This window comes from Micromonas commoda, chromosome 4, assembly GCF_000090985.2.
Source record: "Micromonas commoda chromosome 4, complete sequence".
Lineage (NCBI taxonomy): Eukaryota > Viridiplantae > Chlorophyta > Mamiellophyceae > Mamiellales > Mamiellaceae > Micromonas > Micromonas commoda.
The window spans coordinates 1341079-1354316 of NC_013041.1; the positions used below are offsets into that span (position 1 = coordinate 1341079).

The 13238-nt window shown below is 66.9% G+C and overlaps 8 protein-coding genes across 8 annotated transcripts; 4 read left to right on the top strand and 4 right to left on the bottom strand.

The window, feature by feature from the left end:
* Nucleotide 1: 1 nt before the first annotated feature.
* On the top strand, nucleotides 2-1144 carry LIPB (lipoate-protein ligase b chloroplast precursor; the record flags this gene model as incomplete). Its single annotated transcript, XM_002501460.1, has 1 exon — nucleotides 2-1144. One exon carries the CDS (start codon nucleotides 2-4, stop codon nucleotides 1142-1144), a length of 1143 nt encoding a protein of 380 aa, XP_002501506.1.
* A 242-nt stretch (nucleotides 1145-1386) lies between these two features.
* Nucleotides 1387-2319, top strand: MICPUN_97304 (hypothetical protein; the record flags this gene model as incomplete). Its single annotated transcript, XM_002501461.1, has 1 exon — nucleotides 1387-2319. One exon carries the CDS (start codon nucleotides 1387-1389, stop codon nucleotides 2317-2319), a length of 933 nt encoding a protein of 310 aa, XP_002501507.1.
* Nucleotides 2320-2397: 78 nt separating this feature from the next.
* Nucleotides 2398-4576, bottom strand: MICPUN_81133 (predicted protein; the record flags this gene model as incomplete). The annotated part of the gene is made up of 3 exons (XM_002501864.1): nucleotides 2398-2775; nucleotides 2863-4203; nucleotides 4280-4576. 3 exons carry the CDS (start codon nucleotides 4574-4576, stop codon nucleotides 2398-2400), a joined length of 2016 nt encoding a protein of 671 aa, XP_002501910.1.
* A 4034-nt stretch (nucleotides 4577-8610) lies between these two features.
* MICPUN_96347 (cytidine/deoxycytidylate deaminase family protein) lies at nucleotides 8611-9270 on the top strand (the record flags this gene model as incomplete). The annotated part of the gene is made up of 2 exons (XM_002501462.1): nucleotides 8611-8972; nucleotides 9138-9270. The coding sequence occupies 2 exons, from the start codon at nucleotides 8611-8613 to the stop codon at nucleotides 9268-9270; spliced, it is 495 nt and encodes a 164-aa protein (XP_002501508.1).
* A 10-nt stretch (nucleotides 9271-9280) lies between these two features.
* NAT (gcn5-like n-acetyltransferase) lies at nucleotides 9281-9888 on the bottom strand. Its single transcript, XM_002501865.1, has one exon. The coding sequence runs from the start codon at nucleotides 9861-9863 to the stop codon at nucleotides 9327-9329; it is 537 nt and encodes a 178-aa protein (XP_002501911.1). The 5' UTR covers nucleotides 9864-9888; the 3' UTR covers nucleotides 9281-9326.
* A 128-nt stretch (nucleotides 9889-10016) lies between these two features.
* On the top strand, nucleotides 10017-10829 carry TR-1 (tropine reductase i; the record flags this gene model as incomplete). The annotated part of the gene is made up of 1 exon (XM_002501463.1): nucleotides 10017-10829. One exon carries the CDS (start codon nucleotides 10017-10019, stop codon nucleotides 10827-10829), a length of 813 nt encoding a protein of 270 aa, XP_002501509.1.
* Nucleotides 10830-10900: 71 nt separating this feature from the next.
* On the bottom strand, nucleotides 10901-11967 carry MICPUN_112661 (hypothetical protein). Its single transcript, XM_002501866.1, has 2 exons — nucleotides 11740-11967; nucleotides 10901-11572 (listed from the first exon to the last, which is right to left on the bottom strand). Exons 1-2 carry the CDS (start codon nucleotides 11806-11808, stop codon nucleotides 10961-10963), a joined length of 681 nt encoding a protein of 226 aa, XP_002501912.1. The 5' UTR covers nucleotides 11809-11967; the 3' UTR covers nucleotides 10901-10960.
* Nucleotides 11968-12020: 53 nt separating this feature from the next.
* Nucleotides 12021-12961, bottom strand: MICPUN_108155 (predicted protein). Its single transcript, XM_002501867.1, has one exon. It carries the CDS (start codon nucleotides 12957-12959, stop codon nucleotides 12075-12077), a length of 885 nt encoding a protein of 294 aa, XP_002501913.1. The 5' UTR covers nucleotides 12960-12961; the 3' UTR covers nucleotides 12021-12074.
* Nucleotides 12962-13238: the final 277 nt, after the last annotated feature.

Sequence of the window (13238 nt, forward strand, 5' to 3'; positions counted from 1 at the left end):
GATGGCCGCGTGGGTGGCGCGGGCCCCGGTGGCGGTGTGGCATCGGCCGGGGGATCGGGTCGGCCCCCCATCGCGCCGCCGACATGGTCGCCCCGAGACGCGTCGGCGGTGCGACACGAGCGGCGCGCTCGATCTCGCCGCCGCCGCCGCGCGCGCTCGCCCCGCGGTGGACCTCTACGACCTCAGCGACACCCTCACCGAGTACTCCACGGCGTGGGAGTGGCAGCGCGCCATCCTCGACCTCCGGCTCCGGCACCTCGCTCGAGACGACGCCGACGACGCGATGCTCGAGGAGGCGAACGACGACGACGACGACGACGCGCCGCTGGGATCGAGGGACGTGGTGCTCATGGTCCAGCATCCCCCGGTGGTCACCCTCGGCACCGGATCCACCGCGGCAAACCTGAAGTTCGACCCCGACGCCCCGGACGCGCCTTTCCCGGTGCACCGCACCGAACGAGGCGGCGAGGCGACGTACCACGGCCCGGGGCAGCTCGTGATCTACCCCATCATCAACCTCCAGGACGGGCACCACCGCCCGGACCTCCACTGGTACATGAGGTCCCTCGAGGACGTCGCGCTGGCGACGATGGAGTCGCTCGGCGTGGCGAGACCCGGCCGCGTCGACGGGCTCACCGGCGCGTGGGCCAACGTGAATGCGTCGCCACCCGGCGCCGAAAGTCATCGCGAAAGTCACGGCACCCCGGACGGCACCCCGGACGGCACCTCGGCACCCGGGGACATCGCCGGGCGCGAGCACAAGCTGGCGGCGATCGGCGTGCGCGCCAGGCGTTGGGTCACCTACCACGGGATGGCGCTCAACGTCGACCCGAACCTCCAACACTTTCGAGCAATCGTGCCGTGCGGCATCGGGAACAGGCCGGTGGGGTCCGTGGCGCAGATGCTTGGGGGACGTCCGGGTGTGGTGAGCGCGTTGGACGACGGGTCGTTGGACGCCGCTTTCGAGGGATTCGAGGGAGAATTCATCGATGGAACGCGTTGGCCCGGCGCGGACGACGCGCTGATGCGGGCGGCGAGGACGGCGGCGACGGATGCGTTTGAGCGAGTCTTTCGCGTCCGTCTGCGTCCGAGGCGCGGCGCTCCGGACGTCACAGCTGTCGGGGGTGACGGTTCCGGGCGGTGACGCGGCTGTCGGGGGACGAGGCCGGCGGGGCGGGGCGAGCGGGGCGGGAAAGGCCGAGCTCGCGGCGGAGGCGAAAGCGCGGGGCGCAGACGGTGGGGAGGGACGAAGCTCTCCCTTTGGGTTGCGAGGCTCGGTGGGGGTGGCGATCGTTCGGCGCGGTGACTCAGCACTCGCCGGAAAGGTCGCGGAAAACGTTGTTAGGTTTATCCGCACACACGTCGGCGGTGTCAACGCGCCTCTCGATGATCCTCCTTCTCGCGATCCTCGCGCTCCTGTGCACCGATGCGGTGGTCGCCGCCAAGATCCCCGGCCCGTCCCCGTACGCCGCGGTGGACGCGCGCAACGCGGGCGCCGAGTTCGACAACCTCCCGGGATTCACCCGATCGCGGTACGCGCGCGATCACGCGCTCATCACGCCGGAGTCCCGCGTGTACACCGGCCTCTTCGGATGGCGGGAGACCAACGCCGCGTGGTTCGTCACCCCGGCGATGGCCGGCGGGCCGACCTTCAGCATGTACCAGGCGCTCATGCGCCCCGGCGCGAGCAGCGGGATGCCCGAGCCCGGCACCTGGCGCTTCGTCTTCGTCATGGATGGCAAGATCTCGGTGCAGGACGACCTCGAGCTCACCGACGGCGGCGGCGCGGCGAGCGGCAGGTACAACGACCTCACCCACGGCCACTTCGCCTACTTTCCCGCCGATCACAGGCACAAGATCACCACCTCGGAGGGCGCGTCGCTGCTCATCTACGAGAAGAAGTACGTGCCCCCGAGCGGCGGCGTCGCCGAGGCCATCGGACCCAACCCGCCGACTCCCAGGTTCCTCGTGGGTCACACCGACGACCTGCCCAACATCGAGACCCCGGGCGAGGTGTTCGGCCTGAAGAAGCTCCTGCCGCAGTCTCTCGAGTGGGACGTCAACTTTCACGTCATGGACTTCAACCCCGGCGAGCACCTCTACGTGAAGGAGATCCACTACAACCAGCACGGACTCATGCTACTGGAAGGTAAGGGGGTGTACCGGCTGGGAGACGATTGGTACTCGGTGCAGGCTGGCGACGTCATCTGGATGGCGCCTTACGTCACGCAGTGGTACGCGGCGCTGGGTTACAAGCGAAGCAGGTACATCATCTTGAAGGACACCAACCGGGACCCCATCAACACGAACGCTCCGTAGAGTCGCTGAACGTCTGCGTTGTGCATTAAAACCCTTAAGCGTTAGAGCGTAAACCACCCGGGTCGGTCCACTCGCGAATCACCATATATCCACCCGCGTCTCGTCCGTCCTGAACAGTCCGTCGCCCTCCTTGACGTCGAACGACGCGATAAACTCCGGCATGTTGGACACTGTGCCGTTGACCCTGACCTCGGGCGGCGCGTGGGGGTCGACGGCGATGTACTTGGCCGCGAGTTTGGCGGTGATGTTCTGCCTCCATATCGTCGCCCAGCTGAAGAAGAACCGTTTCGCGGAATCCTTCGGGAAGTTATCCGGAACGTTGTCCGGAAGTTGTCCGTCGGCTCCGTTTGTTTTGACGTATTCGCCCCACGCTCTGTACGCCAGCCTGAGGCCGCCGAGGTCGGCGATGTTCTCTCCCTGCGTCAGCTCGCCGTTGACGTTGCGACACGTGCAGTCCTTGGCGAGCACCGACCTGACGCCGAACTTGGACAGCGAAAACGGCCCGGCTTTACGTTCCTCGCACTCCTCGTCCTGGGTGTGCACGACGGTGTCGTTGGCCTGCTTGACGATGACCGCGGCGCGGGCGTTGAACTGCTCAGCGTCCGCCGGCTGCCACCAGTCGTTCATGTTCCCGGACGCGTCGTACTTGCGGCCCTGGTCGTCGAACCCGTGCGTGATCTCGTGCCCGATGACCGCGCCGATCGCGCCAAAGTTTACGGCTGGATCGGCGGCGGGGTCGAAAAACGGGGGCTGAAGAATCGCCGCCGGGAAGACAATCTCGTTCAGCATCGGGTGGTAATACGCGTTGACCTGCTGCGGCGCCATGAACCAGCGCTCGCGGTCGACCGGGGCGTCGATGCGCGCCAGCATGCGTTCGTGCTCGAACATCTGCGCGGCGCGGGCGTTGGAATAGTAGGGCGCCTCCGCGGCGAGCTCCAAGGCGGCGTAGTCTTTCCACTCATCCGGGTATCCAATCTTAACCCGGAAACCGGACATCTTCTCCAACGCCTTTTCCTTCGTTAAGGCCGACATCCACGGAAGCTCGCGGAGCCTGTCCTCCACCGCGCCCTTGACGCACTCCACCAGACGAACCGCCGCGTCCTTGGCGTGCTTCGGAAAGTGTCGCTCCACGTACTTTTGCCCGACGAGCTCCCCGATGGCGCCGTTCGCCTGCGACACCACCCGCTTCCACCGAGGCTTCAGCTCCTTCTGGCCGTTCAGCTCCACGCCGAAGAAGGAGAAGTCCTCGTTCACGAAGTCGTCGGCGAGGTACGACGCCGCCGAGCTGGCGCAGTGGAACGTCGCGTACGCCAACACCGCTCTTTTGTAATCTAATTGACGTCCCGATTCCGAATCCCCTCCCCCCGGTGACCCGATGAGCGCGTCCGTCGCGGCGACCAACGCGTCCGGCCACGAGACGTTGAGCTCCCCGGGCTCCGGCTTTCCCAGCGCCTCGAAGTACGCGCGCCACGGGAAACGTTCGCCGTTCGGCAGGACGTCGCACGAGGCGTATTTATTATACGTTTTCTCGGCGTCTCGCCGCTCCGCGGGCGAGAGGTGCGATTTCGCGATGGACGTCTCGATCAAAACGACGTCGTCGGCGGCTGCGGCCGCGGCGTTCGCGTCCGCGTACTCGCCGCCGACGAGCGCGAGCATCGCGGCGACGTGCGCGCGGTACTTCTCGCGCGTCTCCGCTCGGTCCTTCTCTTCCGAGAGGTAGTAGTCGCGGTCGGGTAGGCCGAGGCCGCCCTGCGCGAGCGCCGCGATGGAGTGCGATGAGTTCTTCTTGTCGGGCATGTCGCCGACGGAGAAGGCGCATTCGACCCCGGACGCGTGAAGGAGCGCGACGGCGCGCGCGACGGCGGTCGCATCGCCGTCGGGGCCCTGGGGTTGGAGGTCGAGAGGGTCGTTGTTAATAATGAGCTGGTTAGGGATCTCGTTCAGGCGAGCGGTTCCTCACCGACGCTTCAGAGAGCTGCTTCGCGATGGCGAGGGTGGGCGCGAGGGCCGCGTGGGAGTCCTGCGACGCCGCGTTCATGCCGCTGACCATCCACGCGCCCGCCTTGTCCTCGGGGCCCAGCTCCTCCATCAGCGTCCGGGTCTTGATCAGCGCATCGTCGTTGAGAATCTCGAAGGTGCCCCATCGGCCGTACTCGGCAGGTACGGGGTTGGCGGCGAGCCACTCGGCGTTGACGTGGCGGTACAGATCATCCTGCGCGCGCGGCGGTGCGGGGTTGCCCTCGGATCCGGATCCCATGACTGCGCTCGTGTACCACTACGCGCGTGTTCGGTTTGGCGACCGGCACGAATCTGCACATCGGCCAACCTTGACTGCTTGATGGGACGGGCTCTGGCTGAAACTCTTGGCTTAGAGCTCCTGGCATGGGCAGTGGGCGGATTCGCGCGATTTTTAAGGGCTGGTCCAGAAGTCCTCGCGTCGACGCTGGAACGCTCCGCCGCGAGCGCCCCGGAGTCGATCGAGCCCGGGGGATGCGGATCTCACGGTCCCGCGCGCTAGTCGCGTTATGCGTCGTGTGTTGCACGCGCATGCCCGGGGCGCTCGCCGCGCCGTTCGCGGACCGCTCCAAGCTTAAGACGGCGGCAGGTAATTGTATCGGGGACGTGCCACCCTCGGGAGTGAACTGCTGCTCGGAGGACCCGAACTGCGGAAACCCGGTCGATGACCCAAACCCGCCGCGATGCGGCGCCGCGGGGTGCGACGACATGCCCGACTGGGACACGAGCCTCGTGACGGACATGTCGTCCATGTTCTATGGCGTCGCCGGATTCAATCAACCCATCGGCGGGTGGAATACCTCGCAGGTCACGAACATGCAGAACATGTTCGCTTACGCCTCCGCGTTCAACCAACCCATCGGCTCCTGGGATACCTCCAAGGTCACGAACATGGGTCGCATGTTCCAATCCGCCGCCGCGTTCAATCAAGCCATCGGCTCGTGGGATACCTCGCAGGTCACGAACATGGGGGACATGTTCTATAGCGCCGCCGCGTTCAATCAACCCATCGGCTCGTGGAACACCTCGCAGGTCGTGAACATGTGGTCCATGTTCTCTGGCGCCGCCGCGTTCAACCAAGCCATCGGCAGGTGGGATACCTCCAAGGTCTGGGCCAATTACATGAACGGCATGTTCGCTGGCGCCACCGCCTGGCAAGCGAGGTACACGAACTGTGGCTACTCCAACTCCCACGCGGCCTGCAGCGAGTTCACGTCGTACACGAGCTCGGCAAGCTCAAATTCTGGTCCACCCGCCGCGTGGGTTCGCAAAGACAACGTGTGCGACGCCGCCGTGCCTCCTGCCAACGGTGCCGCGGGCACCTGCACAGACACTCTTGCGAGCGGGTTGTCGTGTCAGCCCGCGTGCGACACGGGATACACACTCTCGGGGAGGTCGTCGTGTTTGAATCGAGTGCTGACGAGCGCAACGTGCTCTCCAGCCCCCCCGTGCGACGCGTCTGCGGCTCCCACGAACGGCGGCGTGGGCGACTGCACCGGCTCTCTGGCGAGCGGGTCGACGTGCCAGCCCACGTGCAACTCGGGGTACACAGTGTCGGGGACATCATCTTGTAGCGCCGGAACACTGACCGCCGCGACGTGCTCAGCGAATCCATGCGACGCGTCTGCAGCTCCCACAAACGGCGGCGCGGGCGACTGCACCAACTCGCTGGCGAGCGGCTCGACGTGCCAGCCGACGTGCAACTCGGGGTACACGGTATCGGGGACGAGCTCATGCTCCTTGGGCACGTTGACAGCTGCGACGTGCTCAGCGAACTCGTGCATTGCCTCCTCACTTTCGACCAAGGATGGGACCGACGGAAACTTTTACTGCATCAATGGCGGCACTGTTGGTGGAACCACGGGGTCATGCACCTGCACTTCATGTAATGCGGGATACGGAGGTGCGAGCTGCGAGACTGCCGGCGCGTGCTCTACCTCTACGGACCCGAGCAAAGATGGAGCCGATGGAAGCTTCTATTGCATCAACGGCGGCACCGTGGGCGGAACTGCTGGATCTGGATCGTGCACGTGCACGTCATGTAACACAGGATACGAAGGCGCGAGCTGCCAGACCGCCAGTGCGTGCACAGCCTCCGCAGTCTCGACAAAGGACGGGAGCGACGGCACCTTCTACTGCATCAACGGCGGCACTGTCGGCGGCACCACCGGATCGTGCACTTGCACAGGATGCGACGTAGGATTCGAAGGTTCAAGCTGCCAGACGGTGATCCCTCCACCGCCACCATCCGCAGCTAACACGACTTCACCGCCGCCGCCGCCATCCACGGCTAACACGACTTCACCACCACCGGCTCCTCCTCCTCCTACACCGCCACCATCAAACAAGACCGTCATTCTTGACGACGACGACCACGCCGCGGGACTCACGGGCATCCTCGTGGCTCTGTTGGCGACGATTTTCAACATGTTGTAAGTAATGATGTTCTCTTGAGTTTAAATTTTAACCCGCGACGCCCGTCATCATCGGAGGTACCTCGCCCCGTCAAAGTCGCGAAGCACAACCTGGTCCAACGTGGCGCCGAGGGAACGCACGAACCGCATCACGCGACCCAGCCTTCTCGCGTCCTCCCCGAGGCTCGCGCGCACCGCCGACGCGTTCGTGCCGTCCAGGTACGCCCCGCCGCTGCCCCTCCTCGCCCGGTCCAAGTCCCCTCGCGTCAGCGGCAGCGCCACGACGAAGTCCTCCTCCGCGCGAAAAACGAGCACCCTCTTCACCGTCCCCTCAAAATCCTCATCCCCTTCCCCTTCCTCGCCCGGTGCCCCTCCCATCGCCAGCTCGATCGTCGACACCCCGGGAAACGCGGCGATCGCGGCGTCCGCCACCGCCGCCGCCGCCTCCATCGTCGCCACCCTTTTCACGTCGTCGCCCCCGCGCGTCCAGCCCGCGTCTAGCCGGCACGCCAGCCGGATGAAACCGCCGCCGCCGCCGCCGCCGCCGCCGTCGCGGTCGACCGGCTCGACGCGTCCACCTCCGCCTCCTCCCCCGCGCGCCCGAGCCCCAACCCCGAAGCACCCCTTCCCGCCCCCGACCGAGACGCCGCCGGCACCGGGCGAGTCATCCCCGGGGCGAAAGGTCACCCGCGATCGACGACCCGCGCCTATGCGTTTTACGATGCGAGTTTTGGCACGCGAGTTTTCGCCGAGTCTCCGCGAGGAGGGACGCACAGCTGTCGTCGAGGACACACAGCTGTCGTCGTCGACGCACGCCGCGTACACCCACGGGGCGCTCACGCCGAGTCTGTTTGCGAGGCTTCGCGCGATCGCGTGGGGTTCTCGCGCCAGGACGGCGACGAGCTCGTCGTCAAAGTCGAGGCCCGTCGCGGACGCGTACACAGCTGTCGTGGCCGACGCGAGGACGTCGCGGTGTTTGCGCGTGAACGCGGAGAGCAAGGCGTCGGCGACGCGTCCGGGTATCTCGTCGTCGAGCGCGGATACCGACGCGGACACGACGCACGCGACGCCGAGCGAATGGTCCTTGCGAACGTGCAGGGCGCAGTCGCCGACGGCCCATCGAGCGATGGTCGGGTCGGCGGTCGGGTCCTCGGCGGTCGGGTGCGCGTCGCCCTCTCGGCGTGCGAGGGACGCGGCGTCGAGGTCCAGCGCGAAGATCATTCCCGAGAGGTGCATGGCCGCGGGGGACGACGCGCCGTCGATGTCGTCCCCCGCCAACTCCGACGACGTCGAGTCCGCGGCGTCCCCGAAGTCGCCCCGCAGGCCAAAGTTTGGCGCCCAACGCCGCGCGTACAGACACGCGCCGTTCCGCGTGGAGAGGACCACGACGCCGTTCATGCCCCGTCGCGATGGACGCGTCACTCACCGAGGACCCGCGCGGTCGGGCGTGGATGGTCCCCGGGCGACGCCGCCCCGTCCCCTCGCGCCGGTCAACTCTGTCGAAGCGGGCGTTTCACGAACCGAATCTGTCCGTCGAGCATGGCTCTCGTCAGCTCCGACGGGAGGAATCGGGAACAAAGCGCAGCAGCGCCCTGAGCGGCGCGCGTCGAAAGCGATGAGCGCCGTCCCGCGCGCGGCGCTCGCCGCGGCGGCGCTGCGGCGCGCGCTGTGCCTCGCTCGCTCCGCTCGGGCGGAAGCGCACGCGCGGACCGCGGCCTCGACGCGCGCGCATCCCTCGTGCTCGGCGCTCGCGAAGATGCATCACCCCCGTCTCCGCCCGGCGTCGTGGCGCGCGTGCGCGACGAGGGCCCCGACGACGAACGCCGCGACCGAGACGAACGGCGACGACGACGAGCGCTTCATGCGCCTCGCGCTCGCCCAGGCGGCCACCGCCGCGTCCAACGACGAGGTCCCGGTCGGCGCGGTCCTCGTGCACACCGCATCCGGCAAGGTGCTGAGCTCGCACCACAACACCGTCCTCGCGCAGGACGACCCGACCGCGCACGCGGAGATGAAGTGCGTCCGCGACGGCGCCAAGGTCCTCGGCGGATGGCGGTACCTCCGCGACGCTACCCTCTACGTCACCCTCGAGCCGTGTCCCATGTGCGCGGGCGCGGTGCTCAACGCCAGGCTCGGAGCCGTGGTTTGGGGCGCGCCGAACAAACTGATCGGCGCGGACGGCAGCTGGATCTCCCTCATGGGCGACGGAGGCGACGGCGCGACGTGCGACGGCGGCGGCGGGGAGGATGCGGTGGACGGGGACGACGGCGGGGACGACGACGGGCGGTGGGACGACGACACAGCTGGCGACGTCGCGGCCGGGATAGGGAGGGCGGAGCCGGCGTGCGTCACGGCTGCGCGATCGTCGACGAGGCCGCACGCGTTCAGGCCCGGGCTGGAGGTGAGGCGACGGGTGCTGGAGACGGAGTGCGCGAGCCTGATGCGGGAGTTCTTCAGGCGACGGAGGGAGGAGAACAGGGAGACGAGGAGGGCGGCGGGGGGGGTAGCGAAGCCGAGCTGAGAGCGGCGCTAACGTCCATCGTTTCGACTAAACCTTAGATGCTCGCTAGTAGCTAGCTAGGCGCCGCCGAAGTCGGGCCCCAGCTGGTGGGGCCTTATCGCGTGCCCCCGTCCCTCCACGCTCCGCCTCTCCGTATCCCTCCGCAGCGGCTTTCTCATGTCGAACGCGTTCTCCTCCCCGCTGTAGTAATCCAGCACCGTCCGGTATATCACGTACCCGAGCCGTTCGTACATTGCGATTGCGTTTGTGTTGCTCTCGCGGACGAAGAGGTCGACAAAGTACGCGTCGTGATGTCGCTCCGAGATGCCCTCGAGCTCGTCCATGAGCTTGGACGCGAGGCCCATGCGGCGGTACGACGGCGCCACGGTCACCGCGCTGACGTGGCCGTGCCAGTTGCCGCCCCGGCCCTCCGCCTTGCCCAGCACGTACCCCGCGATCGCGCCGTCGGGGGCGGTGGCGACGGAGAAGTACTCCGGCCACCTGGAGAGGTACGAGAGGTAGAAGTTGAGGTTGAACGTCTCGGTGAAGACGTCGGTGTTGACGTCGTTGTACGTGAAGAGGTTGTCGCACGTGAACGGACGGACCGTCGTCATCGCGCCGCCTCGCCCGCCGCCTCGCGCCCCGTCGGTCTGGCCACGTCTCAAATCTGCGAGTCCGTGATCTCCCAGGTAGACCAGGCGGTGAGTTTTCGTCGTCAACAAAACGCGGTTCGTCAGACGTCAGATACGGACGCGTCGAACGCCGCCATGGGAGACGTGACGTCATCGAAGTGGCGGCTGGACGGCTACCGCGTGCTCATCACCGGCAGCACCAAGGGTATCGGCTTCGCCGCGGCCAAAGAGTTCATCGACCTCGGCGCGGAGGTCATGGTGAACGGGCGGAACGGCGCGGACGTCAAGGCTGCGGTGGCGCGATTGGGAAAGCGCGCGTACGGATGCGTGGCGGACGTGGCGACTCCCGACGGAAGGGACGCGCTGCTGTCCGAGGTGTCGTCGCACTGGGACGGTCTGGACTGCCTGGTGAACAACGCGGGCACGAACGTGCGTAAACCCGCGCTCGAGGCGACCCCGGGCGAGTACTCCCGCATCGTCGGCCTCAACATGGACGCCGTCTACCACCTGTGCGTCGGCGCGCACCCCCTACTGACGCGATCCTCGCGCCCCACCATCGTCAACGTCGCGTCCGCCGCGGGCTTGCTGAGCACCGGCAGCGGCGCCGCGTACGCGGTGTCCAAAGCCGGGGTGGTCCAGCTCACCAGGACGCTCGCGTGCGAGTGGGCGCCCAAGATCCGCGTCAACTGCGTCGCGCCGTGGGTCACGTGGACCCCGCTGCTCGCGCGAACCGTGGAGGACGATCCCACCGGACACCAGCGCGAGAGCTTGCGCAAGGCGGAGGCGGCGACGCCGCTGGGAAGGTGCGCGATGCCGGAGGAGATGGCGGGCGCCATCTGTTTCTTCGCGATGGGAGCGAGTGGGTACGTCACCGGACAGACGCTGTGCGTCGACGGCGGGTTGCTGTGCGAGGGATTCGCGGGCGCGTGCGTCCAACGGGGGGGTTAGTGGTGGGATCGATCGCGAGCGGTGGTGGGATCGATCGCGAGTGCGTTTCGATAGTCTCACGACGGGCTATAGCTGGGGTGACGGTACACCGGTAAATCTTATTTTTTTTCAAGAACCCCGCAAGTGTCAGTTCACGACGCCGTGGTCCTCTGCGCAGTTTGTTGGTTGGCGATGGGCCCGTCGTGCGCCGCCGGAAGCGGCTCCACCACGCCGTCCGGCGCGTCCGGCAGCGCCTCGTCTTGCAGGTAGCTCGGCACCTCTTCCCCCGCCTCTTCCAGCGCCATGTCCGCCTCCAGAGCGTCCAACTCGCCCAAGAGCTCCGCCTCGTCGATTTCATCCGGGACGTTGTAACTACGACCGAGCGTCTCCTGGATCTCCTCGCTCATCGCCATGAGGTCCGCCATCTCGTCGTTCATCCTGTCGATGGCGTCGATGTCGAACGCCTTGGTCTTGAACTGGGCTTTGAGGTCTTTGTTGGCGTGCTGCATGGCGGCGACCTGCACGGCGGTGTCCTTGGCGGATTGCGCGGCGAATGAAACCTGCTCGACGTTGAACTGCTGGTTGTACAGCTGCTCGCGCTGGGACTCGTACAGGCGCTTCTGCTTCAGGACGGTGAGGGCTCTGCGCTTGGCGGCTTCCTGGGCGGGTCCCGGTCTGGCGCGGCGGATGAGATCCCTGTGCTTGGCGAGCTCGGCGTCGAGGCGCTTTATCTTGTCGTCCAAGGTGGCGCCGCGCTTGTCCAGCTGCGGGTGCGCGGAGGAGGATGGGGCGAGCGATGTCAACATTTGGAAAGCCCGGGGCAACCCTAACCGGGGAACGCGGGTGGGACCAGGTTCCTCGCGCGATTGGCGCGCGACGAACCCACGAATCGAGGATCAAGTCGCACGCGAGAACACATGAGGGGACTCACCGAGCCCGCCGCGTCGTCGAGCGAGGGCGGCGGCGCCTTCTCCTTCCTCACGCCGAACAGTCTCTTCATTTTCCTACGATCCGGTGCCTACTCGCGTGATGAACGCTCGCGAACGCTCCTCGCGGCGTCCGCGGGCACGCGCGATGCCTCGTTCGCGCGTCTGTAAGAGCCGATACGCCCACCCGAGACGCTTCTGGGACGGTCCGAACCCACGGGGTTCGTCCCGGCGCCCTGGTTTGTGACCTTGGCCCGACAATTATTCCAGTGTTCTGTAGTAGTCTATGATGACGGAGCAAATGTGAATCACACTCGCTGACTATTATCAGCTCTTCGCGTCACTCCACAACCTCCTCCATCTTCGCCAGGAATCGCCCGAACGCCTCCACGTTCCGCTTCACGCTCAACCTGTACTCCACGCACATGCGCATCCGTTCGCCGAGCTCCCCGGCGCTGAGCGCGACCTCGTCCTCCTCAGCCGTGGTCGGGAAACTCGCCAGCTTGGCATCCGCGGCGCCGCGCATGGCGCCGATGCACGCGAGGTCCGCCGCCTTATCCGCGGAATCGTCCACCGGATTGGCCATCTGCATCATCTGCCTCGCCGCCCACTCCGCCTTGGTGTCCCCTTCCTCCGCGATCGCGCGCCCCGCGGCGCTCACCGTCTTCGCGCGGATCTTCCTCGCGCCCGGGATCATGCACTCCATCGGGAGCTGCTCGTTTGGATTCTCCGGGTCCATGAACCCGTAGTGGAGCATCAGCAGCGCGTTGGGCATCCTCGCGCCGTAGCAGATCAGCACCTCGTCGCCGCTCTCGGGTAAAGGCGGGCCCTTCGGCATCTCCCTCGTCGCCGTGGTGTCCCACGTCAGTTGAAACGATCCGCCGTCGCCGGACACGCCGTACTCGCAGTTGGGCGCGAATGAGTGATTGGCGAGGTCGACGCCGGGGACGATGAACGCGCACGGTCCGCCCGCCACTTTGCCGCTCATCGCGCGCGTGTGCGCGGTGGCCCGCGCCCAGTCGAACTCCTCCTGCGTGGCGGCAATTTGATCGTCGACCGATCCGTCGATCGCGTCCGCCACCCTAGGGTGCTGCGTCTTTATCATCTCCCACCCCGCGGCGTAGTTGGCCTTGGACCCCATCGCCATGCGCCGGACGTTCTCGTCCTGAAGCGCCTCCAACTCCTCGTCCGTCGCCAGGTACAGCGACGTGTACGACGTGGGCATGACGTCGTCGGCGTACGCGCGCCAACGCGGCACGTGACGCCGCGCCCACATCAGCGCCGCTGCCATGCGCAGATCCTTGGGGCACTCGGCGTGGCAGAGGAAATCGACGATCGGCTCGGGAACGTCCACGTCCAGGGATGCGGACCACGCCTTGTACATGGCCCGCACGCCGTCGGCGCACTCGGCGGGCGCGTCGGGCCCGACGAGCTCCGGGACGCATAGCGTGACGTCGATCGGGGTGCGCACGACGGGCACGTCGGGCGCGTCCCCCGTGTGGAA